The sequence below is a fragment of the Aspergillus luchuensis genome, chromosome 8 (assembly GCF_016861625.1).
Source record: "Aspergillus luchuensis IFO 4308 DNA, chromosome 8, nearly complete sequence".
Classification (NCBI taxonomy): domain Eukaryota; kingdom Fungi; phylum Ascomycota; class Eurotiomycetes; order Eurotiales; family Aspergillaceae; genus Aspergillus; species Aspergillus luchuensis.
This window is the reverse complement of record NC_054856.1, coordinates 2419695-2446222: the sequence shown is the minus strand read 5'-3', so window position 1 is coordinate 2446222 and position 26528 is coordinate 2419695. Positions and strand designations below refer to the sequence as shown.

Genomic DNA, 26528 nt, shown 5'->3' with positions numbered 1-26528 from the left:
GGCCAATGATATTAAAGTGCACCCTGAGTCAGACGACGAGAGAAATGCAATAATGAGATTTATCGGAGTGGAACTAAACAGCAAATGTGTCTCTAGGAGTTATACAAGCTATCAGACAGAGATGTATATCATGGCTTCATTGTGGGCCTGTTTTCAAGCGGAAACCACCCCCGAGTGAACAGCCTGCTGCTCTCTTGATATGCTGGCATCTTCTGGTGTGTGGCAATCATCACGAAAGATTCCATTTTGCTGTATTTGGCAGACTACAAACATGTCCACGATCAAATAGCAAGCCCAGAGCGTCAGGAAACCTTCTGTCAGGTAGATATGCTCTTTATTCGAATACATACATATCCTCAAGCCGTTTTGACTTCACATCTGTTGAGCCCAAAGGATTCTACAATCTTGCATCAGTAGATTCTGTGCTTCTCAGATGGTCCATAACCTCGTCTCGACGTCACAGCCAGGAAGATGCCCATTTCCTACCGTTGCGAGGAAACGGCAATTTCCTCAGCCTTCCCTCTTCCCTTTCCTTCCTCACCACTCTCTCCATCCAACCTCCATCAAAATACCCTTCTATCGCACTGGTTATTCCCCAACAATCTATTCTCTGCTTGTTCTACAATAAGCCAGATATACTCGCCTCTTTATTGATCCTTAGCCCATATACTACCTTAATAATAGTCTCAAGGTGTAGTACAACAGTCGTCATGGCTGCGCTGTTCTTCGCCCCCCATCCCTCCACTCCCCAGCCTCAGCTGTTTCATCCATCCTCCTCTTCTCCTGGACATCAGCCACAGTCGCCTTGGATTACCAGAGGAAACGCCCAGTTAAGGCTCCCCACGGATGCCTGTGTGCATGTGGGAAAGTAAGAACAGCTCTTCATGACGCATACCTCATTCCTAGAATCCTAACGCTGTCTAGTCTCTCCAGCGGCGTCTGTCCGAATATCCTCCAGCACGAACTGGAGCAACTCTTCTCCCAGTTTGGAGTGTGCTGGGCGCAGGTTCGCGCAGGAAGGACAGGTCTTCATAGCGGTTGGGTGCAGTTTACAGTAATCCAACCTTTGCACTAGCGACCGATTTGTATACTATAAAGTAAGATCAGAGCTAACCAACTTCGCTTACAGGATAGGTCCCACGCTCAAGCAGCTATCGGGCAGCACCAGAATATCTTCCTCAGAGATCGTCCTCTGAGAATAGAGGCTGCAAATGGCCTCAGTATGTCTTCCTTGCTGACTCTACAAATACCATCATGTCTGACAGTATCGCAGGAAACCGTGGAGAGTCGGTGGTGAATCACGATGAAAGGGCTGGGCTAAACACCTCGCCACTATATATGCCCCCCATGGCCATACCGCCCAGCCAGCCTGCCGCGTATGGGCCTCCCTTATTGTATAGCTGGTTGCCGGCTGTACCAGTACACGGTAGTCTTCACGTACCTCCCCATGTCTCTGGTGCTTTACCTCCCGCACCATCGTACCCTAGTCATCACACATTATCATCGCAAGCCGCCAACGCACATACACCACAATCACCTTCCTCCTCTTCTTCTTCGTCAAGCAACAATATTGACACACAGCCCACGACACCCGGCTGTGATGAAGTACTAGAATGCGAGGCCAATCAAGAACGGGAAGGCATCGAGACCAGCCGGTCTAACCTTCCCTGTGACATGCTACTATCCACTGGCCGCACAGTTAGGGACTACGTTAACGAAATGAAGAGCGTACGAGGTATCGTTCTCAATGAAGAGGCCACCCTTGAACTCATCCTGGAGGTGGAGGAAGAGGCACGGGATCAAGGTCTGTTGCCTGTGTTGACGTCCAAGCCAGACTGAGCGATATTAGTTGGGATGAAAACGATAGGTTTCTTGTGAACACAAGCGCCTCTCTCTTTTCTTTCTCCTCTTGCTGTTTTTCCCTTTCTTTATTTCTCTCTCTCTCTCTCTCTTTCTCTCTCTCGTTCTTTTTTCTCCCCACCTTTTTCTTTCTGGAATATATAGACCATTGGCGTTTTGAATATACTGGGCTTTCTTTAGTCATACCAGCAAAAAATGACCAAATACTCATATCTGCAATCATTGTCTAACCCTGAGAAAGATATCACACATTGTACTTCATATAACTTGTATGGTTTTATATTCATGTATCCAGAATCAAAAAAGCAAAAGCAATAATTGCTGACAAGTAGTAGTAGTCACATATGTATGATACTAATACAGCAAGCAGCCAACTTACGTTCTACACAGCCCGAAGGAAATAGGCCCGAGGGATCGACAGTGCAGCACTTAGGGGTGTTATTCAAAGGACAGAGGGATGAAGCGACGGCGAGGCTGGAAGCCGTGGCGATTAGGAGGGGGATGGCGAAGGTCTTCATATTGAGATAGGGTTGATGGACTGAGCGGAAGAATTGAAGAAATTGGAGGTAATGGTAGTGGTTAGGATATTAGGTTGATTTGATGAATGGGATCAATTGATTAGTTGCAGGAATAGATCGGGAAAATATGTCCGGATTTAAACAAGCTCCTTTTCGTTAATCTTATGCCGCATGGAGCAGCATACTAGATAGCCCCCAGAGCTGAAAAGGGTCTTCGACGGGATAAATGGGCGTTTCTTGGGGAAAATCTAAACTTACTTTAGTAGTGTATCCGGATTAGTATATACTACGTACTGGGAATGATCTTGATGACTAGCTCAGAGATACATACACACATGAGTCAGCTACTTAGTACCGGTAGTGTTGATCAGTTAGTAGGATATTAACGTGCGATGTTGAAAGACTTTGTGCATTTACTGGCTACTGTACACATTTTTTAAACCAAACACAGTACTAATGTGCCATCATCTTCGATGTTCTCAGGACAAATATTTCCGAACTCATCTCCTACTCGACGGAATGGGGAAAACCCAATCTCAAGACCTCAAAGCTAGTTTCCATTACTTTCAATATCATCATATTGATTGACAACTAGCTGCATGAAGAACCCACTATCACGAATCGCGAGGAGTGCACATGATCGATTTGGGGTAATATTTTTATCACTTGAAAAGCGTCCTACTGTAAAGCGTTACTACTAGAAGACCACCTGCCATTCTTGAGTCATTACTTTAGTAGTATGTAGGAATCAAGCCCAAGTAATCTCAAATGCCGCCCAAGAGATACACAGTACATGCTTATGCGCAAAATCATGCCCTGATCGAAATATTCAAATGCCAGTTTCAAATACTGATGCCAATCGTAAATGCTATATAAGTATGAGCCACCCAACCCACCAAAACGCCCGTCTCTATCTTATATACAACCCCCAGATGCCCTCGAAGAAAGTAACCAAAAGCAAAATCCCAAAAACGGCAATAACCAGTGCACCCTTGCTCGCCAACATCGATACCCGCAATCAGAATGATGACAAATGAACGAAAGAAAGTAACCAAAAGAGTGATGGAGGAAGGACGTAACAGATCCTATAGGTATAGCAACATGAAATTGACAATATATGCAAAAATATGGGTATGGTATCGAGCAAAAAGGCAAGCACAGCACATGAAGGCTCAAATGATAGAGAGAAAACAGTGAATTATATACGGGGTGAGTTGCGAATTGCCTAGGCTCTGACGCGTCGGGCGTCAAAGTATTTTAGGCTCACGGCAGTGTCGTTCATTCCGACAATTGGAGCAGCGTCCTCGAGAAGTTCCCAGGGGCGGACCGGATACGCGCCGAGAACACGACCACGGTACTGCAACCGAAGGTGGCTTGCAATGCAATTGACACCTTCAGATAGCCCAGCGGGTAGGCCCGACGCTGAAGAGAGGCTCTGTGAATTAGGAGGCCCGCCAGCAAGATTGCCAGTGGGTGTTGGGGTTGAACCACCGGCCGCAGGAGATGGTAGAGACGCGGGCTGGGATGAGTTAAGCGTTGGTGCATCCATCACGGGCCCGAGAAGATAGAGGAACCGGGAATCGTTTTGGAACTGAAGAAAAGGAGGGCATTTCTCCTTGAGGAAACGGGCACATTGTTGTCGTGCTTCGTCCGGGAACGTATCAATCAGGGCTGCTGCAACGTCCAAAGCGTGGGTCTGTAGTAATATCCCGGGACATGGGCGGTAGCTTTCCGACTGCACAGGATGAGGGAAATAATTCGCTGACGGGTAGAGGCGAATAACCCGGTCTGGGAGACGTGCGAGAGTGATGCAAAAGATAGAGACCAGCATGCGAGCTTGTTCTTGAAGACCGATTGGTTTAGGTGTTAGTGCCGCCGTATTGAATGCTGATCTGTGGATGACCACGAGCCTGAGCAGAGCTGAGAACCAAAATGCAAGGCTTCTTTCGAAGTTCGAGCGCGCCTGAGCTATCTGACACGACTCTGCGGGAGTAGACGGGTTTGGCTGCATGGTGATGAATTTCTGGAGAAGCAACTCCATTTTTTCCACCAACATTGGCGCAACAGATGGTACACCCGTTTCGGGAATGCTATATGCTAGCTTTTCAATAATTGCCAGATAAAGCCGAGCGGTTTCAATGGAGTTTGACTTGTCCGCCACTGTAGGATCGCCGATAGGCTCTTCCAGGATAGGAACAGAAAAGAAGCCCTTTTCAGCTCGCTCGCGGATCTGAAACAGTTAGCGAAGATGAAACAAGAGCAAAGGGTTGGCTATTCTCATACCTGTCGCACCGCATCCTGGTTCATCAGACTCACCAAACCGTACCAGTGGGAACGCTTTGAGCGAGCATCAGCCATCGCTGCTTTGAACATCACATCCACGATACCATTGTCGACTCCATTCCCAGCCTCTGCATTAAATAAGAGCTGGAGCTTCAACTGACAGATAGGGAGCGAGAAGTCATTGTTCATGCCAATGACTCTCTCAGCCTCAGACATAGCCTGGGGATCTGGAAGGGTGTTAGCCTAGACCTAACAGGCAGGGAACTGCAAACAAACCTTGTGGATTGAAGCCGAGTAAAGCATCGAGAGCCTTCTGTAGGATCATTGTGGATGCCGGATCTTGACCAACTAACTTTTGCGTACAACATTGTACCATGCGTTCTGGTTTCTGTGTGAGTAAGGTTTGGAGCAGAATCATGGCGCACTTCGTTAGGTCTGCCGCGTTCGCTTCACCCGCATTTTCTGTCTGCCTAGTACTAATCAGTGGTACAGCAGCACGGATGATATTGAGGCACTCCTCGGGATGCTTGTCAATGAACTCTTGTTGCGCTAGATAGTAGCGGTACGTGACCTAGACAGAAGGGTTAGACAACTGCAGGGCATGCTTCAGGACTAGCGGCAGGAAATGAGGGTGCGTAGCTAGAAGCAAAGTGATAATGCATACCATATCTGTGTAACGGCTCCCGCTCGGCTCTTGTGGAACTAGGAGTTCAAGAAGATCCAGCTGCAGATCCGTGACTTTGGGAACTACGGACGCTATCCTTTCCGACTGCAAAAGCTTCTTCACAAGCATCACGAATGCATGTATGGTAACGCAACCAACGCCGATAAGAGGAGGTAGGACACGGACCATTGCGAACCGAGAAGGTGACTTTAGAACACCACATACCCAGCGAACCAGCCTGGCATCGAACCGCTTAGGATGGAAAGATCTCAGGTAAGCCAGGTACCTGCATATGTCATTCGCCGACAGTTTGACGTGACCATTCTCGTTCGCCAATGCCCCAGTCAATGAATTGAATATAGAGTCCATAGTGGATTCATCCATTCCCCCTCCGGAGAATAGGATCTGATCTAGCTTCTCCTGGAACGAAGAGTCGGCGTCATTGAAAGCCATGGAGAGATTGTCCGACAACGGAGATGGTGCAGCTAGGGCGGACTTGTTCTCAATACGAGACAAATCTTGACGCAGAAGAGCAACGGTGTTGAACTCGCTGGGCATCCGTAGCCCCAGCTCGATCAGTGAAAAGATGAGGTCTAAACCGGGCGCTCCAAGCCTCTTGAGGCGAGCATAGGACTCAATAAGTCCTTTGAAGAGATCTGTCGCAGCACCAATAACACTCAAAGAGTCGAAATGATAATTGATGGTATCAGCAACGGAGGCCAGGACAATATTGTCATCGCAGTTTGTCGCCTGCTTGAGCACGTCGGCAAGCATCGAGATATCTCCAAAGCTTTCCAGTACGTCGCGGATATTATAAAACTCGACAGGAGTGAGTGCAGAAACACCCGAATCAGCAAGCATGGGTATATGTGCATATTTCCTAGCAGCTGTTAGGGCTTGGGCATACTTCCAGGGAGTGAAATCAGCGTACCTCACAGGGTCACGACAGTGTCCAGATACACCACGACGGATCCACAGGCCAATCTCGGATTTGACTGCCCATGTCAAACTTGACAATGGCTGGTCGGTCAACATTGCATCACTTGCCTGTGGCCCAAAGATCTTCGGAAGGCGTTGAGCGATAGACGCTTTGACAGTTTCAACAATTGATTCCTCGTGTGAAGCAGTAATTCCGGCGCGACTCAACAGCGTGTTGCGGAGGTTACGGACATATTCTGGCAAACGAGCCAATGGAAGTTGTATAAGAAGGCGTACGTCGTCCGAAATTGCCTACAATTCACTTGGTCAATATAATCGTCAACTAACGCTAGAAGAGGCATCTGACCTTAGTTTGATCGGGTAAAGGATCGTTCGCTACCCCTTTCGCCATCAGCCACTGTAGGTACCTGCCCACAGAGAATGTCTGAGACCGGACAAGTTCGGCGATTATATGATAGACATTGTCCATATTGACGCGACTGGTTATCTGAGTGTCCGCAAGGAAAGCGAGAATATAAGATTCAACATCCATTCCCGACATCTTCCACTTCCGAAGCAGGCGAACACTCGTATACACGCGGCGGGACCCATGACGAAACGGAGTAGCTGCCCACTCAAGTAGCTTCGCGACCAGAGTAGCCTTGTCTTCCACAGCGTTCAAGCAGGCCGAGGACGTGGACAAAACATCGTGTGCAGACCGTATGGAATCGAACAAATGAATGACATGTTGCTGAGGCAATTGTTGACTCGTCCCTTGGCGGTTAGTGGGCAACTGAACTCGTACGTTACGCTCCGCAAGGTTCTGAAGTGTTGTCTTGTCAGGTAGTTCCTTCAGATTCAAGCATGAAGCGATCAAGTCCTTGTATTGATCCCAGGATGCCGGGAGGATGACGGAGGACGTGTGCTCGAGTACCAATCTCCTGATGCATCGAGATAAACGATCAACTAACGGTTCCAGGGCTGTAGGTTGTCCTGGCTGCTTGATCTGTTACGCCAATTAGCTATGAAATATAAGCATGAAATTGAGGAGCGCACCAAACGCAGCTTCTCCAGTAACACCTCAGCCAATCGTCGACCACGCTTTCGATAGCGCATAATATTGTTCCAATATATACCGAGCATTAAGAGCCACACAGGCACGGTGTTTAGTGGCGCAGCCTCTAAGGATACCAAGAACCAACTGAGATATTGGTCGTGGTCTAGCAGTCGCTCGAAGAATAAACGCGATGTTAAGCTGACACTATGAAGGGTAAGTAAATATGTAACGGGAAAAGAAAGGTATGGCGTACGCATATGTCATCTTTATCTTCCAGTCTGATGATCCGCAAGTACCTATTACGCTTTCAAGGAACTGCTGGACAGTTGATGTCCAATCGCGGACCCATTTGGTCTCGAGGCCCAGAGCGAGCGTCCCGCTCGTGCCCTTTCGCTTGAAAGCACGGATTTCGTTAGCCCCGACACATCGGGCCAGCCATATAGCTCGCGGAACCGGGATTCCTTTGCCCAAACATTGATCGAGCAGCACCTTGCCTCGAATACCATGGGGGATAGTCCGGCTCAGTCTGCGCAACGGGACGGACGGATTGGCAAGATCCCGAAGCCAAGCTTCACGTTTGTTATCTGTCAAAGTGACGCGCGGGGGAGGTTTGAAGCTCGACGGAGTAGCGATCGTGCTATGGGATTGGCGCTTCTCGAGAGCAGCGGCGAAAACGGACGACAGCATCTGAAGACCCGATCGATGCTTCAACTGCGCGTACAGAGATGGACGGGCTGTATTAGACTCGTTTTGCGAGACCTGCGTACGATCGTAATGTCCTTGTTTTGCAGTATGGTCATTCAGCGTATCTTCCGGGTGGTTGCCCGTCCAAGGGGAAAAGTCCGCGACTCCTAAGCCAAAAATAATGCAATTAGACGAGTTCTTACATACGGATAATCGCGCGGATCGACTTACTCTCCCCTTTCAGTTTTGGCGCAACAGGGGGTACAACAATACGATAGGGAGTTGTTTGCACTTCCTTTGCAGAGGCGACATCTGCTGGTTTTGCGCTGTTGCTTCCGGAGGCTTCTTGCGGAGCGGGCTTCCAAGGAATGAGAGGTAAAGGTGGCGGCGATGCAGGGGTTTTCCCCTGAGAATTGGTATCATCTTCCTTCGTTTCCACAGCCCCAGTCGTCTCCGAAATCAGAGCCTGGAACGACCATACTGGTCGACCGCGCCAGGCAAGCGGATTTGGTTTCGAACTTGCGGTCCCTGGGGTGCTTCTCGCTTCACCACTTCCCGGAGCTGGACTTCCCTCAGGCGGACATGATCCCGGAGGCGCCTCTAGTTTAAGTCGTTTCGCAGGGGGCTCCCGGTCCTGAGAGTCGCTGGTATTCGCGGTAAGGTCGATGACTGCCGGCTGTCGGGGTAGCGGTTGCGGCATGGACATTGACAGCTTCTCCAGCTGCGGGTCGGACTGAACCAAAGCTTGGGAAGCATCAACGCGTCCTGAGCCGTTATTGAGGGCGCGCAGGGAACGGCCCCATGGCTGGACGCCGGCGGAAGAATGAGGTATCATGTCAGCTTCATGGTGTATCCAAGCGTCGGGATCTGATCATTGGCACCGCGCCGTCACGACGGCTACACGACTATCCTCAGGGATGGTCACCGGACGCTTGTGATGTAGATTGGTGATGTGCCTGATAGAACCAGGACCGGTATACTACACATTCGATCCTTTCAAATTGACTCTGGTGCGGTTAAACGAATCGAGGAGCTGGGTGGAGCGGCTATGGGGTGGAGGAGACGGAGGTTAAACCCCGGTAACCGTCGCGGAACTGAGAGTTTCGGGGGGGGCAAGGCGGAAAAGGTCAATGGATCCGATGGCGGAAGAGATGAAAGCGAAGATGCCCAGCGGAAGGGGGATAGTATAGGAAGAAAGCCGGATAGAAGACCAAGAAGGAAGAAAGCCGGATAGAAGACCAAGAAGGAAGAAAGCAGAAGTAAAGTAGAAGAGAAGGAGAGATAGACCAGGAAAAAGCCGAAGACGGTGGCCGAAGAGAGCGAATCTGGAGATAACGTAAGGAGGACCAACTGGCACCTGTATGACCGACCTACCCAAGAAGGAAGTCGCAGTAGCCCGAGAGGGGGCAAGGATTACCGGCTCGAGACGGTAAATTATCCGGTTGACGGCTGCCAGTCCGTGTGGTGCAATACCGCTGTAATACCGGCTATGGGGGAGGGGGGGTTTCCGTATTTGCATTTGATGGATCCTCTTGAATTGATGATCGGAGCCAGCTTATCCATAGGCTAATCCGAGGGCTGATAACTAAACTACTAGTAGTAAGTATGTACTCCGTAGTTATCCCTGATGGTTGGGGCTAATAATACCCACAGAATACCTACATCGTACATATTCTAGTAGTAGTCAAGGCCCGGAGTATCTACGGTGTTCCTGCTGCTGAATATCTAGACTGAAACCAAACTAATTCCTGACATACTGTACATATTCTTTCTTTTTATTTTTATTTCTGTGCATCTTGCCTGATCTACCCGACTCTCCCTCCCCCAGGCTTCCCTCTCCGCATTCAGCAACTGACGCCGACTGACTCAATCCATGAAGAACTTACTCACTACCCAGAAGATTGTTTGGTCTGTCGGATGGCCTAGTCCACCGCAAGTGATCACGCTATTCGGTAAATCTATCAACCAATCCTGAATCGATCATCTTGGCATCAGATGATGGGGGTCCCCTTCATTCGGATGATTCTGAACCTGCAACTCGACGCGATTACCTGATGATATCGCGGCATATCGCCCCATTCTTCCGCCAGTGGCTAGCAGGCTAGGATCGGATGAAAAATGAAAATTCCCAGGAGCCACTTGAATCAAGAGATAGGGACCATGGCGAGGCGATTCTCCGTGCCTAACCCAACCACAGCCATCTTAACTCCGCAGATCGGCCCGTTTTAAGGGCGATCCCTGCTCGACGGACAGTACTTTGGGATTGAATCCCAACTTGTTTGCCTCGCCTTACAGTAGTGACCCCCCCCCCCGGGGATTAATCTGTGATGCGCAATCTGTGCGGCGTTTGCAAGGTAATAGAATCTTGTCATGTTCCATCAACTCTACCTGTAGCACACACAAGGTGATACGTGTGCGATCTCCCTGGAGAAGGAGGGGCGAGGGGATATTAATTTTCCCTGACTGTCACAATGGAACAAACATACGGTGAACAATTTTCAACTATCCGATTCAGTATCCCGACTAAAACTAACCCTAGATGGGGACTATTCAAACTTTGCCTGAAGCACACTTCCGTCTCTTCCTTCTCCAAGACATTTTTTCCCCTAGTTTTTCGCCTTGAAACCCACTCTCCATCACCCTGTGGGCCGTTGGATCAAGGGGATCCCATTCTCTCGGATTCCTCCAGTCTTCTCCTGCCTAAGCGCCCCGAGCCCCGTCGGGAAGATCCATTGCCGAAGGATGTTAGACATGTGTCATGATATTATTCTTCTTGACCATCCCCGTCGCTGCCATCTGCCATCTGCCATCTTCAAACGTCCGGCTGTGGGATGCACCCCCTCCACAGTGGCATGACACTGCGTGGGAGACTGTGAGGACCGTATGACTATGCCGTCTGATTCCAAGCTTCTCCGCATCTTAAGTGGCACATCGCTGTAGATCTTCCCTGACCTTTTAGCCTGTAGATGGATAGATAGATATAGTGTTTTGATTGCCTTCAGGTCGCCACAATTCCCCCGATCCTTTACGCACTAGAGCACCTACGTCTGCCCTGTGCTACTGGGTGTCTACTCAGCAGAGATCTCCTGTTTTAAATACGGGGAACAGGGATCCATGTGCTGAACGCACTGGATCGTCCCGGAAACTCCGAGCGCACAGACTGGCGCATCACGGGCTGGTACCAGATACTGGCCACGGAGCAGCCTTTCAGTAACACCTATCCTAGCCGCAGGATGCAGTGCAACCCTGACCGTCCCAGCTCGCAAATGGCCACGGTGAGATGAGCGGATAGGTACACAAGCATGGTCCGGATTAAAATCGGGGTTTGCGAAAGGGGCTGCTCGGTTCTGGACAGCCACGGAATGGGTCCTCCGTCGGAAGCCCAGCCCAACGCCCCCTTATGCACATGAAATAATAAATTGAAAAGTAAATAAGTATACGCCTTGTTGTTGGAATAGATAGATTAGTCGTGAGACTCTCCATTTTCTTATCATTTGGTGTATCTTTTTCCAGAAAGCACCGTGCATGCGTGTGTATCTTGTATCGCCCGCCCGGTCAGAAGTGGGAGGGCGGTGGTGTTTACGACACCTGAGCTGATCTTGATTCCAATCGCCGACCGTATCACTGTTGATCGCCCCTATCGCTTAAAGTTAGTTGATCAGAAGTACAGAGCAGGCTGACCTGAGTGTCTGATACGGCTCAACCCGAAGATGAGTGATCTCCGAAGGGATCTCTGTCTGATCCCTCATCTCTACAGCTGTCCTCCGAAGGGACTAAGTACGCTAAACTAAAGGTGCCCGGACTCGGAGCTAAGCAATTACCCTTCTTGAGTGTGGTTTTCGCTAGTCCAATAGTTAATATAATACGTACGTAGCATTCGTTAAGAGATAGCTAGAAGCTAGCTCTGATTGCGATCGTCTTTCGGTCGCCAATGCGTTCGCGAACTCATAATGGGATAATCTAATGAGACAACTTATCATCCGGGGGAGATAAACCTCGGATCCGGGCAGCCTTTCCGCTTTGGTCTTGGCGTCACGCATCGCTTGGTTGGCCTGTTCGCCTGTCTCTCAATCTGAACGAAGGTACCTCTTTCACGACCTGTGCAGTAGCCTCGGAGTATCAAGCGACAAAATGGCATCTAAAAAGGACATGCGGAGGTTGGACCTCGGTAAGTATTACGTCCTACTATCGAAATATTCAGCTTCCGATTTTGAGCGTGTGTTCGCTGACGTCGACGCCGACTGATAGCCATCCCCTACATCGACCCTCCCAAGAGCAAGGATGAGGCCGACATGTCTAGTATGTGACGAATGGATGATGAATTACATTGTGGATAGGATAGCAAGGACAATGTGCTGATTGCCCCGGTTCAGGCGCCATGTCCAGCACCATGCCTATGGCTGCGGTCAGTCGCGAACCCCGATCTGAAGATATCGTGCCTGTTCAAGCTTCAGACGCGCTAACATTTACAGCAGATGTTCACCAGGAATAGGTGAGCGCAAGCTCTATTGCCTCAATTGTCTGTGTGGGTATATTCTAACAAAGCTCGCGCGCGCAGAATGATCGGATGGTAGGTCAATAGCATCTTCAACGTTTCAACGGCTGGCTAACTTGAGTCAACCCAGGGTCTCCTTCGTTTTCTCGCTTCAGTCCTGGCTCGGTGAGACTCCAGACCAGAAGAGAACTGCTTCGACTCCGGCCTACATGTCCGTCTTGATGTCCTGTACGTGCACACATTCTGTCCTCGCTACAAGGGACTCGTGAACTAACTGCTGCATGCGCTTATAGTGATGGCTTTGGTGGTTGTATGTCGCTGGAAAATCCTGACGAACGATAGGATCCTCTCTAATGTGCATTCTATAGACCTACTTCCCCATCTTCCTGCCTCCCCAGAATGCGCGCGCTGCGCCGGGCGCTACTGCTTCCACCACTCCTTCCCCTTAAGCGACAACCGTTTCTGTGATACCATTGCCGACGAGTTTCGATACACTATAATACCACGAAGTTTTTCAGTTCGCATTAAAAAGGGAAGAGTTGAAAAGTTGGGTTTGACGGTAGTAGAACGAGGAAGGACATGAACAGTCCAGAGCCTTTCGGCCACCTGTCATATACTTTTCTGTACAGGGCGAGATTGTGATGCTGTATGAACATCCTAATACCTCAATTGCCATAATATTATCATTATCTCTCTAGAGAGGCCTGAACATAGTTTGATTACCAAAGTTACTGTGGCGAGCGAAATGCCGTACTAGCCGTCCACAACACATTTCAGGGGTCCTGTGTCTCAGGCTTCGGTGCACGTGTATGGCATGAGCTTGGCATGACGGATTTGCCATGTAAATCATATGCTAGACAGCGATAGACAAGCTCAACACTGCGTAGAACCTACGTATGTATGAGGGGAGGCCGGGGAAAACGGAGGGAGGGAGAGGAGAGAGCCCTTGGCGGTTGCCACCGATGTCCAATCAAAGCCCCGATTTGGAAACCCAATTATAACATTTGTCTAGAAGCGCGACGCCTCTTCAGCCCGCCAAAAAGCTAAAGGGTAGCAATCAGAATGAACCTTGAACCTAAGAGACGGGCCAGTCATGGATGGAACGTACCAGATCACCGCGCTGGAAGGGGGGAAAGAGGGCTTAGTCACGGGCACACCGCCTTCCCCCACAAGGGCGCTAAGGCAACGCCGCGCCCCTCAAAAGGCTCTTCTGTTCTTCTTCCTGTTTCCTTCCCGACCACCACCTCATCCACTTTTGAACCTCTAACTCCAAGTCTCCCAAGACTCTACGATCACTTCGATTTCCACAGAGATCTAATTCTCTCCCCTCGCTCACTTCCTATACACCGCTTTTAAGGGCCGTTTACGACGAAAGGCCGAGTTTATGTCCATCGAAAACCTTAAGACCTTCGGTGAGTCGCTTCGCCACCTCCCCCCCCCTTCTGTGGGCATCGTCCCCAGGCGCCCGCAGCACTGCCCGCAGCAGATGTTGGTCTTCCTAGCGATGGTCTTTTGAAAAGGTCATTGTGAAGTAGACTGTGTCTGCTAAGGCTTGGCTGTGTAGCCAGGGTTGTCCTTCTTGTCCAACTGCGTCACAAGTTGGCGGGGTAATATTTGGTCATGAGAGCCTGAGGCTGACACGTGCTCTTCCACAGACCCCTTCGCCGAAGCTGACGAAGACACCGGCGAGACTAAACAGTCTCAAAATTACATCCATATACGGATTCAACGTATGTACTATTGTTGTCCCTTCCACGTGGTGCCTTCACCCCTGTCATCGTCGCTGGTGGCGCCACGCTATCTCACCATCCACCTATGACTAACATGTATATGTCTACAGAGCGCAATGGTCGTAAGACCTTGACTACCGTCCAGGGTCTTCCTAAGAAGTTCGATCAGAAGAAGATCTTGAAGGTCATCAAGAAGAAGTTCGGTATGTTGTCGCCTACTGCCTACGTACATCGCCATGTCACTAACATATTCTTTCAGCCTGCAATGGCACCATCGTCAACGACACTGAGATGGGAGAGGTGATTCAGCTGCAGGGAGATCAGCGTAAAGATGTTCAGGAGTTCTTGACCGACAAGAAGGAGGGTCTCGAGCTGGACGCCAAGACCATCAAGGTCCACGGTTTCTAAGCCAGACGCCACGCCCCCGTTCCGGTCCCTTCTTCCCAGTCTACGTTTCCCTCAGAGCGGTGCGGCAGGGGACTATATGTGTCCACCTGCCCTCCTTCTGATGTGGCATTGCGGTCCCCGCCACTGCCACGAGGGTTGTTCGGTCTAATATATTGTCTGCTGCTATTACCGCTCTTTGCCCGGAATACTGGACTTGGGCCTTTTGTCGAATTGATGCACTATCAAGTTGGTCATCTTTCCATTCGCGACTAGGCAATGGAAAGAGGCCCAGTGGGTCTGGCTTCCCTGACTCGACTGCTACATCTGGAATGGGATAATGACGGAACAAGGCGTTGGTAGATACCCAATATCTTCATAGATGATTTACTTCTTCTGTTTTCTACTTCTTCTGTGTCGTGTCTTTTGCTTGGCTTCGTGTGGCCACCAGTACGTGCAAGGACAAATATCGGCCTGCTTTGTTGCAAGGGTTGATTAAAGGATGGGGAGGCTTGGTCTCGATCACTCGTTATTCTTTAAATGTTCTAATCGTTGGTGTGTTGCATTACCGCCTTCAACTGTCATTACCGTATCCTTGCTCGAGAATGAACTTTCATTCCTGGCGGAATGGTTTTGGTGAAATACTCTTTTTTCCTTCTCGGTTCCAATTTTTCTTCCTACTCTAATCTTCGTAGTTTTCGTAGTTTTAAGCATTTTTACGAATGTGTCTTCCAGGCAAGGGAGTACACAGTCGCTGTGTCGTAGATCTAAGCTATCTACGAATGTTGTTTAGCGTAAGAGGGTACACGATTGAAATAATAGCTAGTCTATGGAAGCACGCATTGCGCCGCGGTACATCTGTCGATAAAACTGGTCCCTTCTAGCTTACAATTCCCCAAGTGGAGCCCGCCCATCCGACACTCGCATACGAAGGAAGATAGCCACAGCCCAATCCCAAAGCTTGCGAGTGATGACGAAGACGGGCACTTCGGGCTCATTCTCTCGCGTCAGATGCAACTGAAGGAGAAGCGATGACATGCTGACGAAGCTGGCCACAGCCACGACGAGAAGTGCAGCTGCGGTTTCACGCTTGATTGTCGCGTGATTCTGGGTAGCATGATAAAGGAAGGTAAGGGTCTGATTTGGAAGAAAGGGGGAGGAGTTAGTTTGACACATTCCGATTATCGAGGGGAATCTATGCAACGAGGGTTAATTTCAGGAAGCTTACAGTGGTAATGGATATCCAGGCGGGTAAAAGACAACGGGGGTCGGACGAAGCTCCAGAGAGGTAGAGGACCCAAGAAGTGATATAAGCAATCAAACCGTTTGTAGTAAGGAGACGAATAACAACAGCTGGTGGGGTATAGTTCAAAAGCCTGGGGAGGTTAGTGGGAAATCACATGAAGGTCAGGATCCGAGGATGCATACCATCGAGACATCATACAATCAGCAAAAAAGTAGGAAAGATACGCGGATGCACTGCACTGTAATCATAGTTAGATCTTCTCTCCCAATACAATGCTCAGAGAAGAGAGGAGAGATTATCACATACCCACATAATAGCCAAGGCCACCTCGGTTACCCGGAATCGTCTTTCAACATCCCAGTCTTGACTAACACTCCCGACAATCGCCGCCGCCCACCCCTCATGTCCTATGCCTGGTCGAATATGCAGCAGTTCGGCCAGGAAGGTGAAAGCACACCGGAGCCCCCACCACGCGGCGGGCACGGTGCTCAGCGCGCGACAGATCAGTAAAGGCAAATACCATTTCCGATCAACTCCTAGAATGACGGCCACTCGGGGATGAAGGGCAGAAGGGACCGAATGACCAGCATCGTTGATACTAGGAGTGGGGGAGGTGGAGGAGGCCGGGGAGGGCGGAACGACGGTCGAGGGGGCGGAGGAGGGGGCCACGGCTTTATCGTTGGAATCCACTTTTGAGAGTATGGAAGCCAGAGTAGTATAGAAGGAGGAGTTGGGGGTCGTGGGAATGGAATCCGACAGCGAAGCAATCAAGTCAGGTTCAGGAGAAGACGACCGGGCATGAGACGTTGAGAAGGATGGAGAAGCAGCATCACGATAAGGAGGAGCCAGCCTTAATACCCCGGCATATGCGGCCGTCACGCAAATATTACCCGAATAAGCGGCAGGCAGATCCGACGAGAAAGAGTTGGTGGTAGTGGTAGGTCCAGAGCTAAATTGTCTCTGATCGGACCCCTAAGCGGTATAGTAGATTCTCTGTTTGGTGCACGGCGAAACTCCACGAAACAATCAGGTAGGCGGTGCTATGTCCGCGGCGGTCGGTAATGCTTGGGAAACGCAACGGAGGGCAAGTCCGAATCAATGAGCACACGCTCCTCCTGTCGTTCGAGAGAGAAGGCCGAGAGATGACGCTGGGGGAGATGCACGACAGGCGGGAAAGTGCATGGGAAGAACTTCAATCAAAGTGAAGCCAAATCAGCCAAAAGGCGAGTCTCGCGGCGGAGAACCACCCGCCACGTGACCCCGGGGCCGCTCGGCGGAATTTCTTTGGCTTCGTTTTCGCGCTTCATCTCTTGCGTTCAGCTCTCCCCCGGTCTCTGCGTCTTGTTCTGTCCCGTCTGTCGAGGTTTTCCCTCTGGCCGCCTACTCTCGTCATGGCGTCCTCGCTGTCCAAGGGCCCCGTTTTCTCGGCCATTCGATCCAGCAACGCTCCCTTCTCTGCCTTCCACTCCGGTCCGGCCATTGCTACACCATGCCAACGCCGATACCTTTCCCAATCCTCTCAGCGCAGTGCTGGCCTCCGCGGAATGCCTCAGAACATCTCCATGCCATCGCCCGCTCAACCTAGTATGCGAACCCGGGGTAGGGGTATGCCTAGGACGGATCTTCCCCAGGATATCGGACTTTTGCCGGGCACCTTCATCCGGCCGCTTTGGAGAGACATGCCCTCTATCTTCCAGCAACCCTCGGAGCGTTTACATATGGAATGGCTGTGGATCAAGTCGGCTTTTCAGAACTTCGTTGGGTGAGTCCCTGTCCCTTCAGGACCGCCGCTCAATGGCTGCCAACGTCCGAGCTGCTAACAATATACCAGAATCCTCGCCTACTGCAAATGGCTCAACAAGGGCCTTGCACTTAGACTGAGAGAGCGTCGACAGATTGCTGCTGAATACCACCAGAAGATGTACAGTGCATTTGCCGCGTAAGTGTTCAGTCCACTCGTCCCACGACATCATCTACTTCATACAATTCATTAACAATCCTCGCGAAACATAGCGGCGATACTTCTACCCTGCGCAAGGTGTGTTGCACCGGTCTTGCCAACCAGCTGAGCGCCCGCATCGCTGCCCGTCCCAAGGGCGAGCGTGTCACTTGGAACCTGGACAGTTACATTCGCTCCCCGGGCACCTATTTCACCGGTGTTCGCGTCATGTCGGATCGTGCGACTCAGATCCCCGAAATCCCCAACTCCGGAGTTCGCCAGGTCGTCCTGCGCATCACCAGCCGTCAGTCGAAGGGCACGACCAAGGCGTCTCCCAACGGTGCCCCCGCTGACAGCACGGCCATGGCCAACAACACCAAGCAGCAGGACTGCACCGAATACCTTGTCATCCAGCAGTTCCGCTGGTCCGGTGAGGAAGACCAATGGCGCGTCTGGGGTCACGCTACCCCCACGACCGTGGAAGACCTGGAGAGTCCCTTCTTCGCCCGTGGCATGAGCCTGGCAGACCGCATGGAGGCCATGAAGGAGACGATGACTGGAAAGAAATAAGCCAGTCAACATCCGATCCTGAAACCCAACCCACCATTTGTAACAAGATCTGAGTGCAACCCAAGCCTCCTCTCCACTTAGGGGCCACTCCTTGAACCAGCAAACAAGGGCCGTGTGTGGTTCGCAAGGCCCGCATTGCATTGTATTGATACGCAGTGACGAAGCACAGCATAAAAGTGTGTTCATCTGTTAGCTTGGTATCTGCTACTATTATTACTTACTACTACACATCATCTCCCCCTCCCCTCCCCCCCAATCCTCTTGCATCTGCCGTTGGCTGCGGAATCATCTTACTGCTTCGCATCCAATTCGATTCTTACTATGTGTTATTGAGAACTACCCGATACCATGCAGTCGATTGATCCTTGCGCGCTTTTGTGTTCGTCGTTTGTTCCTTGTCTTTGACGACAGACGGACTATATCTGGGCTCATAGCATATCATTCTCGCTGCAATTCTGTACTATATCTGATTGGCTATTATCTCACCAATTTGAGTCTTGTAATTATTTACACTTCAATGACAACCTTTTGGGCCTTACAGTAGGGGTTTTAGTGGTTTTAGGAGCTGGTTAGTTGGGTACTGTTTCGTATCCTGGTATCGAAGGCATCGAAAAACCAATAATCACAGCGGCCTACCCATCCCAAGGGAAATACTATGTACACGTTGTAGTAATAGCAGGGATTGGCAAGGACAATGAAAATAAATGAACAACAAGAATGGAGGCGGTTAAATCGTAGCAAAATGGGAAACGTGGTATTCGCGTAAGATTAGGGGCAGCAACAAGAACTGCGAGGTTGGGGTTCGTTCAGTAACTTGCGGGTCAAATGTTAGAGACGATATATCTAGTCGTCGTCAAATATTTGGAAAGTGTTGACTAGGATAGTCTCAATGACTCGGACCTGCCAGCCGGCATCTGCGATGTTGCCGCCAGAATTGGCACCCATGAGGGTAGGTCTGGGGATTGTTAGTCGGCAAGATAGAAAAGTAAAGACTGTCACGACTTACCCGAAGCAGATGGCAATGTTTCCTGCGTTCATCCGATTTTGTGTGTAATGCTCTTGGATTTTGTTGAGATGCTGCAGTGTGTTAATTCACAGGTCTTCAATTAGGGCAGGGCTGAGTTAGTAGACATACCAGTATCAAAGCCCTCAACGTAGCATAATGAGCATCCGGAAGGTTGTTAACTAGCGCATGGAGTGAATCACGGCGCTGGATGTCATCATCGATGCCTAGATAGGAGTGGTTAGTGCAAAGACATACAGTCTTGGTTAAGGTTACTTACGGGCCGCGTTAATGAAGTCGTTGTAGAAATGTGATGTGAACAGCGGGTCCGGCAGGTCCCGGAAGAACTGCTTCAAAAGCCCAGCGACACTGTTAACATCATGATAAAAGTTCTCTGGGTTGGTAAAATCGACTTGCGATGAGTCTGCCGTTCGTTAGTTAGGGCTCATTCCTAGTGACTCGAGAGGCCAACGCACCATTGTCGAACAGCGCCTTCATGTGGCTGATATGAGTGGCACTACCAGAAAGTCGATAAATACCCTCCATGTCCAATCCAAAAAGCTCAATAGCCTGGAAGCATTGGTATACAATCATTGGGACGGCTGTCCCATCCCGGGTATATAGGTCATCCAAAGATACGCCAAACACCGGCTTCAGAGGAGGAAGGTTGGGGCTAGGCTGGAAGCCATTCCCGGTTGGTCCCAGCGGCGTCTTCGCCGGTAGCGCAGGAGCTTGATTCAAGTGATGTTGCTCAGATCTCGATGTGGGATAGGGAGGCTGGAAAGGCGGAGACGAGTATGAATCAGGGTTTTGTGGATATGGCAATGATTCAGTGGCTGGGGGAGAAGCAAGTGCCGGCGCCGGAGCCGGAGCTGGAGCCGGAGCAGACACCGGTGCTGGTGCTGAGGGTTGAGACGATGCCGGAGTAGAAGAAAGGAGGTTTGATTGCGAAAATGATTGAGGCAGGAACATTGACTGGCGCTTATTCTGCGTGGTCGGTTGCGAGGCAGGCACAACGGGCCCGGAAGATGATCCTCCAAGTGTCTGGTATGCAAGACTTAGCTATGAACATATTGGCATCCGTACATGCAGGACTCACCGGATGACGTTTGTATTGAATTTGGTCTGAAGTCACAGCAGCAGGGTTCCGCTCATGGCTGAGAACGTACTCGTTGAAGTCCTTCTCATTGTCAATTTGAGAAACGACTTCATACAAGCTCTTTGGAGCAAGAGCAGGGTTGGCCGAGCCATCTTTCAATGGGCTGATGGCTAAACCTTGTCCAAGAAGCAGCTTCTCGTTAAAGGTTGCTACAAAGTGGTTAGCATGGATCAGGCAACGAAGTGTGGGCTTCGAGCGCACCGAATTTCTGCAACTGCAGTGTGAGACCAGAATCGCATTCCGCAATCAGCTTCTGAATGTTTTCTACCGCCTGAGGTCGCAGGGTCGAAACCAGCTCCTGTCGCGCCGACTGTGCAGCCTGGACCTTGGAAGCATAGTCCGAGTCAGCGTTCTGAACCTTGCGCAGCAGCTCTTCTTCATGCTGCGCAGCCGACTTGTGACCCTTCAAGCCAAACTTTCCACCCTGCTTATCACCAGTCTTGACCCGGTCGTATTGTTCGGCAAGCGATTCGTACTTTGCTTTTGCCTTCTCCGCAGAAGTTTCCGCTTCCAGTACCCTCTTCTCCGCACTCAATCCGGTCTGCTTCCATTGCTTACGGCCCTTTTCAATATTGGACGCGAGTTCGTTGAGATCATCGGCCATCTGCTGCAGAGACACGGAAAACTGAAGTCCGTGGTCCGCCATGCGGTCGTGGAAACGATTGAGTTCATTGTAATTGTGACTGTAAGTACCTTGGCGGTTCTCGTTGCGGTACGCAGAATCGTGAAGGGAACGAGAGAGCTTCCGCAGGCCTTGCGCATGCTCTTCTTCCAGGGATGAGCGTTTCTTGAGGAAAGTAGAGAAGTCCTGGAGCCATTGGCGACATCGATTAGCGTCCGTGTGCTTTCTTTGTTACTTGACAGCGGTGGGGGTGGAACCTGAAACGCACCTTGGCCGAGGAGACACTTTGCTTTAGTCGGGTCAGGAGAGTGGTGACACCGATCTATAAATGAGGGTACCTTCCCATCAGTATGTCATGACCTAACTCATAAACATGCCATAGACATCACGCACATCTGAGTAGACAACTTTGTCCAGACGACCCTTCAATTCTTCCGACATAGGGGCTGGGCCGGGACGGGGCTCTAGAGCTCCGGGGTGGCCGGTAGAGCCGGCACTCGATGGTGGCGCATCGGGGTCATGCGCTGGACTATCGTGTAAAGCGGAGTCTGCCATGGGGGGTTGTGCGGGAAAGGCGTTAAGGCGACTAATGAGCGAGAAGATAGAAGAAGCACAGATGTACTGAAACGGTAAGTTGGAGGGGGAAGGAGTGGGAGTGGGAGTGGGTATATAGTTTGATAGTGGTGGATAGTAAGAAGCTCGGGGGTAATTGCGGAAGCCTACGAACTCCCGACAGCTGGAGGGTTGCTATTCCGGGTAAGGCTGCCGTGGGGGAGGCTGAGGTGGTGTGTGTGGCTGAGTCGTCAGTCACTTGGTTCCTGATTGCGTTTTGTTCCTTACCGTAGGCTACTACTTACTGCATTGATCTACTCCCTAGTTACTACTGCCTTGATTGATAATTATGTCACTTACATCATTATTGCCATCATGATTCTGATGAATTATAACTTATCTCAGTAACTATTGGATTTATTTAAATCAGATGCTCTTCAATATATTCATGCAGGCTCAATATGCACCTACGTCATATGTCTGGAATGTCAGATACCGATGCTCTGTTCTAGATAATACTTTGTATGATTTGCGTATCCAGAGTGGATCATGGGATGTACCATGGGTACTTCAATAACCTTACATTGATCAAAACTAAATTGCTGGATTGAAAGATGCTAACTCGTTCCGTCATCTAGTTACTATCTTTATAGTTACTAGTTAATTGGTGACTTCAAAACCAGGCAGCCACCCAGCTGACTCAGCTGCCATCAACCGCCGAGATTCGCGAGAGATTTCCTCCGTCACCCACCAAAACCCACCCAAAGTTTTCTGCCGATTTCCGGCACCTGCACGCTGGTTTCCTATCTGATTGCGCTCATCATTTTGCATGTGTTAACGGGTCCCGCGGTTCCAAGACCGTCGGATGTTTCTTGATTTATACTGATGGATCTGGAGTTCCGGGGTGTCCTCGCACCGACTGGGTTGGCGACGCATGCCAATCTGATAACTCCCCCGGCCTCCTCTAGCGACCTTCGGAGCACCCCGAGGCTGCCCCGGCCGGTGACTGGCTTCGACTTCGCCTCCAAAAATTTAGACTCTTGCGGCATGGAGAAGATCCCCGCCATCACGGGCAAGCGGAGGGGTGGCTGTAGAAAGGCCTGTAATGAGTGTAAACAGCAAAAGGTAAGCTAATCTCGATCTCCGGCCTGTCGGCATACTTTCTCCCATGTGTCTCGGATGAGAGGATCTATGCATATCACTATTGATGCTTAGCTTCCTTCCTCCACTCGCCCCATCTTATCTCATCTATACGACTGGCTGAACATGGACCTGGTCGATTTCACAGCTTCGATGCGATATTGTGCAGACTCCGGCGGACGCTTGTTCGCGCTGCCGCCGGCTTCAGATAGAATGCAAAGTCGAGCCCACTTTTAAACGCATCTCGAAACGGAGGTAGCTTCTCACCTTCGATCCCCTCTCCCTATTGGACCTCATGATTCCTGACCAGTCATATCTGCAGGCGTAATGCTGAGATGGAACGGGAGATCGCAGAGCTCCGGCGGCGGCTTGCTACTGGTGACCAGTCGCAGTCTGTAGAAGCCAATGGCAGCGATGAGCTCTCCCAGTGTTCCGAGGATGTATTCTGTCCTCCTGATGCGGCAGTTGCGAGCAGGGCGCGGCCGCTGTCGGCGCCGCTGGAGCCTCAGCCTATGGCTACCCCTTTGACCATGCACAGAGATGGGTCTATTCTTTCCCAAGATGATAATCCATGGAGGCTGGAAGATGTCTCACTGTCCAGGATAAGGGTTGCCCGTCTATTTGAACAGTAATATACCTGCTCTACCTATTTATGCTACTGTAGCTTACAGATGTCCAGGTTCTTCAAGTACTATCATCCGTTTCTTCCCTTGTTGAATCCGCAGAAGCCCCCGGATGAGTATCTGCGCCGTTGTCCTTTGCAGGCCTGGTCTATCATCTGCGTCGCTAGCCGACGAGCGCCCTCGGAGCCGGGCCTCCTGAGCGCACTCTCGGGGCCTTTCAGCAGACTGCTTTGGTCTACCATTACCGGAGTTCCCCAAGACTACCGTGTGGTTAAGGCTCTTTGTCTTCTCTGCACCTGGCCATTGCCTACTACCAGTCAAAGGACTGATGCTACCTTTATGCTTAGCGGGTTGATGATGCAGATTTCCATGCAACTTGGATTGCACCGCCCAGTTCAGGCGGAGGAGTTCACCACTTTCCGGATGGAGGTCCAAGGCGAGGCCGTCAAGGATCGTCTGCAGACGTGGGTCATTTGTAACATTGTGGCTCAGAAGTAAGTCTGCCTACCCTTATTGCTAGCGTCTGCTAACTGTAATAGCGTCGCCACCGGATATGGACAACCTCCGTCAACCATCTACGACTGGGCACTCGAGCCCGCATCGCTTCGAGATGCAGACTACCAGCCTTCTGAAGACCTGAAGACTCGACTGCGCATTGAGAAGTTCTGCGACCGTGTAACCAAAGCACTATACAGCAGCAAGCCTGATCCGGTGGAGTTCATTAGCTCAGAGAAATTGCTGATTGTGCAGCTTCTGGAGAATGAGCTTCGGGACATGGAGGTTGAATTCGGCCGCGATATTTCCAGTGAGTTGTCCGGGTGCTTTGATATTGTTTAGCGGACACTAACTTGCTCTACAGACATTAATATGATCCATCTACGAGCAGCTGAGCTGCATCTACGATACTTTGTATTCCTAGGCTCTAGCGCACGAAGTGATGATTTGACGAAATTATTCATCGCTACAACGTCATTCCTCGGTCGTGTGCTCGATCTGGAAACCCTACCTGGCGAGCTTATCGGACACGCCACCAACTACATTCTGCAGATGATTGTGTCCGCCGCATTTGCCCTCATGAAGCTGCTGAAGAGTGACTTCCGACGCCACATCGACTTCGAACATGGGAAGTTGTTGTTTAATGGAGCCATCTCGGCCATTAGGAGAATTAGTGTCATGGACCACGACCGTCCAGTGCGACTGGCAGACATTCTGGCGCAGATGTGGAATGCGGGCAGCCCCGAGGGCCCGGCGGGAGAGGACGCCCTGCAGCTGAAGGTGCGCTGCCGGATGAGCATGAGTCATGTCTATGATACTGTCTGGCGTTGGCGGCAGCGATTCCGCCCAATGAAGAGCATTGAGGATCCGCAAGGTATGTCCATCATAGTCACGATGAGGATCGTATCCACTAACCTGGGATAGCTACCATGGCGAACCCTAGTCTTCCCGCGACGGCCGGTCCCTTGACCCGGCAGCAGCAGGAAGAGGCGCTGGCGGACCCAGGGTTGATTTACCCCCCGAACTTCGATCAAGGGGCCTTCATCAGCGAAGCCGGATTCTCGGAGGTGTTCGATTCGCTTAACTGGGTGTTTGATGGGATTCCGGACACGTTTGTTGCCCCCCCGGTCATGTAGGACCAGATCGCGCATTGCATCTCAGGCGTCGGTGGGAGTTTCTGTTTCATGCGAATTGACAGCAGTGTACTCACAAAAACCAAAAATGGGGGTTAGGATGGACGATGAGGAGAGGAAAAAGGAGGGGGGGCATTTAGATTTCTGTGGATACCTTGTACGCTGTTCTGTACATATGTTCATGCTTATGACATTCCCACTAGATACCATTGAGAATTGATAGCGTTAAAATGAGTTAATATTAGCTTAATAATGACGGATCGGAGTAGTATTTGTGTCACCCAGTGAGTACTATTAGACAGGTCACAACTTTGGGGACACTCCCTCCACAGAGGCCTTGTTTCTTATCTTCAAGGGTTCATACAATCCTGACAGGTCGATAGAGACAAAAGTTGACTATAGTTCAGAAAACATCATTGCAGAGCAAAACTACCATGACTATATTTTATTTCAGATCACAAATTTTGACTTTGCCAGATCGGCACTATGTAACGATGACAATGATGGTAGTTGACAAGTAGATAGATAGTTTAGTTAGTACTACTGTCGGGATAGGCCCGACCCGATCCAGGGTAGTACTTACTTACAGTATAAGCAGTACTTATCGATGTCACCATAACCATCATCACGAGACCAAATCCCAAAGTACCATACAGTAGTAGTACTAGTAGTACTTCCTTCCCAGGAAAAATAATGATCAGGGATAAAAAAAAATAAATATAAAATAATACCCTCATGCCACGCGACAAATCGGGTGATGAAAACCCCCCCAGGGCTTGCATTGCAGATGCCGCCCAGACTTAGGCGCGACCTTCAGGACGGACTGCTATTCGATCGGAAGGGCGACCGGGAACAAGGGCGCTTCATCTTACTGTAAGTAAGTAGGATGCATCTGTAGGTAGTGTATCTAGGCTGGCTGGGGTGATTCTTTCTATTTCTAATATTAGAAAATTTTTACTACTGTACTTACTGTACGGAGTACTCCGTACTTTAGTTTAGTTACTGTCTGTGCTTGGGTTGGTCGGTTGGTTGGTGGTGGTGGTGGTGATGGTGGCGGTCAGACGTTTAACTAGTTGGGATAGAGAAGGTGATGGGATGGGATGGAATATGGTCCGTGGGTTAGGGAGTTAAAACAGTAGACGATTGGATCCCGGATCCAGAGTCATGAAATGCGCGGTTGGTAGTTATCTACCTACTACTTACTACTATAGTTGGTTCTTTCCCCCTGAACCAGCAGGTCTGCAAGCGCCGTCCCTTGGCTCCCAGCGGTCGATCACCCAACCCTCTCTCTCTCTCTCTCTCTTTGCCTTCTTCCCTGGGAGATCTATTCTCTGGTTTTCTCGCTGGGATGGAGGGGGGGAAGATCGAGATAAATGGTTGGTGATGGTTATAATTAGTATATCTATTTATTTAGTTAATTAGTTAGTTAGTAGAATAGAAATCAGGGATTGGT

The 26528-nt window shown here is 50.3% G+C and overlaps 9 protein-coding genes across 9 annotated transcripts; 5 read left to right on the top strand and 4 right to left on the bottom strand.

Moving 5' to 3' along the window:
* Window positions 1–710: 710 nt before the first annotated feature.
* On the top strand, window positions 711–1839 carry AKAW2_80875A (uncharacterized protein; the record flags this gene model as incomplete). Its single annotated transcript, XM_041681944.1, has 4 exons — window positions 711–868; window positions 925–1054; window positions 1130–1220; window positions 1274–1839. The coding sequence occupies 4 exons, from the start codon at window positions 711–713 to the stop codon at window positions 1837–1839; spliced, it is 945 nt and encodes a 314-aa protein (XP_041548836.1).
* A 1764-nt stretch (window positions 1840–3603) lies between these two features.
* Window positions 3604–8819, bottom strand: SRB8 (RNA polymerase II mediator complex subunit; the record flags this gene model as incomplete). Its single annotated transcript, XM_041681943.1, has 9 exons — window positions 3604–4608; window positions 4662–4888; window positions 4938–5232; window positions 5326–6205; window positions 6257–6555; window positions 6611–7249; window positions 7300–7504; window positions 7554–8151; window positions 8216–8819. The coding sequence occupies 9 exons, from the start codon at window positions 8817–8819 to the stop codon at window positions 3604–3606; spliced, it is 4752 nt and encodes a 1583-aa protein (XP_041548835.1).
* A 234-nt stretch (window positions 8820–9053) lies between these two features.
* On the bottom strand, window positions 9054–9503 carry AKAW2_80873S (uncharacterized protein; the record flags this gene model as incomplete). Its single annotated transcript, XM_041681942.1, has 1 exon — window positions 9054–9503. One exon carries the CDS (start codon window positions 9501–9503, stop codon window positions 9054–9056), a length of 450 nt encoding a protein of 149 aa, XP_041548834.1.
* Window positions 9504–12115: 2612 nt separating this feature from the next.
* On the top strand, window positions 12116–12928 carry AKAW2_80872A (uncharacterized protein; the record flags this gene model as incomplete). The annotated part of the gene is made up of 8 exons (XM_041681941.1): window positions 12116–12152; window positions 12233–12283; window positions 12358–12389; window positions 12460–12476; window positions 12543–12554; window positions 12610–12707; window positions 12773–12789; window positions 12848–12928. The coding sequence occupies 8 exons, from the start codon at window positions 12116–12118 to the stop codon at window positions 12926–12928; spliced, it is 345 nt and encodes a 114-aa protein (XP_041548833.1).
* Window positions 12929–13863: 935 nt separating this feature from the next.
* Window positions 13864–14617, top strand: SUI1 (translation initiation factor eIF1; the record flags this gene model as incomplete). The annotated part of the gene is made up of 4 exons (XM_041681940.1): window positions 13864–13891; window positions 14135–14209; window positions 14320–14412; window positions 14469–14617. The coding sequence occupies 4 exons, from the start codon at window positions 13864–13866 to the stop codon at window positions 14615–14617; spliced, it is 345 nt and encodes a 114-aa protein (XP_041548832.1).
* An 861-nt stretch (window positions 14618–15478) lies between these two features.
* On the bottom strand, window positions 15479–16151 carry AKAW2_80870S (uncharacterized protein; the record flags this gene model as incomplete). Its single annotated transcript, XM_041681939.1, has 4 exons — window positions 15479–15730; window positions 15822–15969; window positions 16022–16077; window positions 16146–16151. The coding sequence occupies 4 exons, from the start codon at window positions 16149–16151 to the stop codon at window positions 15479–15481; spliced, it is 462 nt and encodes a 153-aa protein (XP_041548831.1).
* Window positions 16152–17230: 1079 nt separating this feature from the next.
* AKAW2_80869A (uncharacterized protein) lies at window positions 17231–18348 on the top strand (the record flags this gene model as incomplete). The annotated part of the gene is made up of 3 exons (XM_041681938.1): window positions 17231–17601; window positions 17671–17778; window positions 17853–18348. 3 exons carry the CDS (start codon window positions 17231–17233, stop codon window positions 18346–18348), a joined length of 975 nt encoding a protein of 324 aa, XP_041548830.1.
* An 843-nt stretch (window positions 18349–19191) lies between these two features.
* rgd1 (putative Rho GTPase activator (Rgd1)) lies at window positions 19192–21687 on the bottom strand (the record flags this gene model as incomplete). Its single annotated transcript, XM_041681937.1, has 9 exons — window positions 19192–19303; window positions 19355–19425; window positions 19484–19578; window positions 19632–19775; window positions 19828–20395; window positions 20451–20659; window positions 20712–21318; window positions 21401–21454; window positions 21526–21687. 9 exons carry the CDS (start codon window positions 21685–21687, stop codon window positions 19192–19194), a joined length of 2022 nt encoding a protein of 673 aa, XP_041548829.1.
* An 882-nt stretch (window positions 21688–22569) lies between these two features.
* Window positions 22570–25078, top strand: AKAW2_80867A (transcription factor domain-containing protein; the record flags this gene model as incomplete). The annotated part of the gene is made up of 7 exons (XM_041681936.1): window positions 22570–22809; window positions 22973–23079; window positions 23147–23452; window positions 23504–23941; window positions 23987–24252; window positions 24307–24816; window positions 24867–25078. 7 exons carry the CDS (start codon window positions 22570–22572, stop codon window positions 25076–25078), a joined length of 2079 nt encoding a protein of 692 aa, XP_041548828.1.
* Window positions 25079–26528: the final 1450 nt, after the last annotated feature.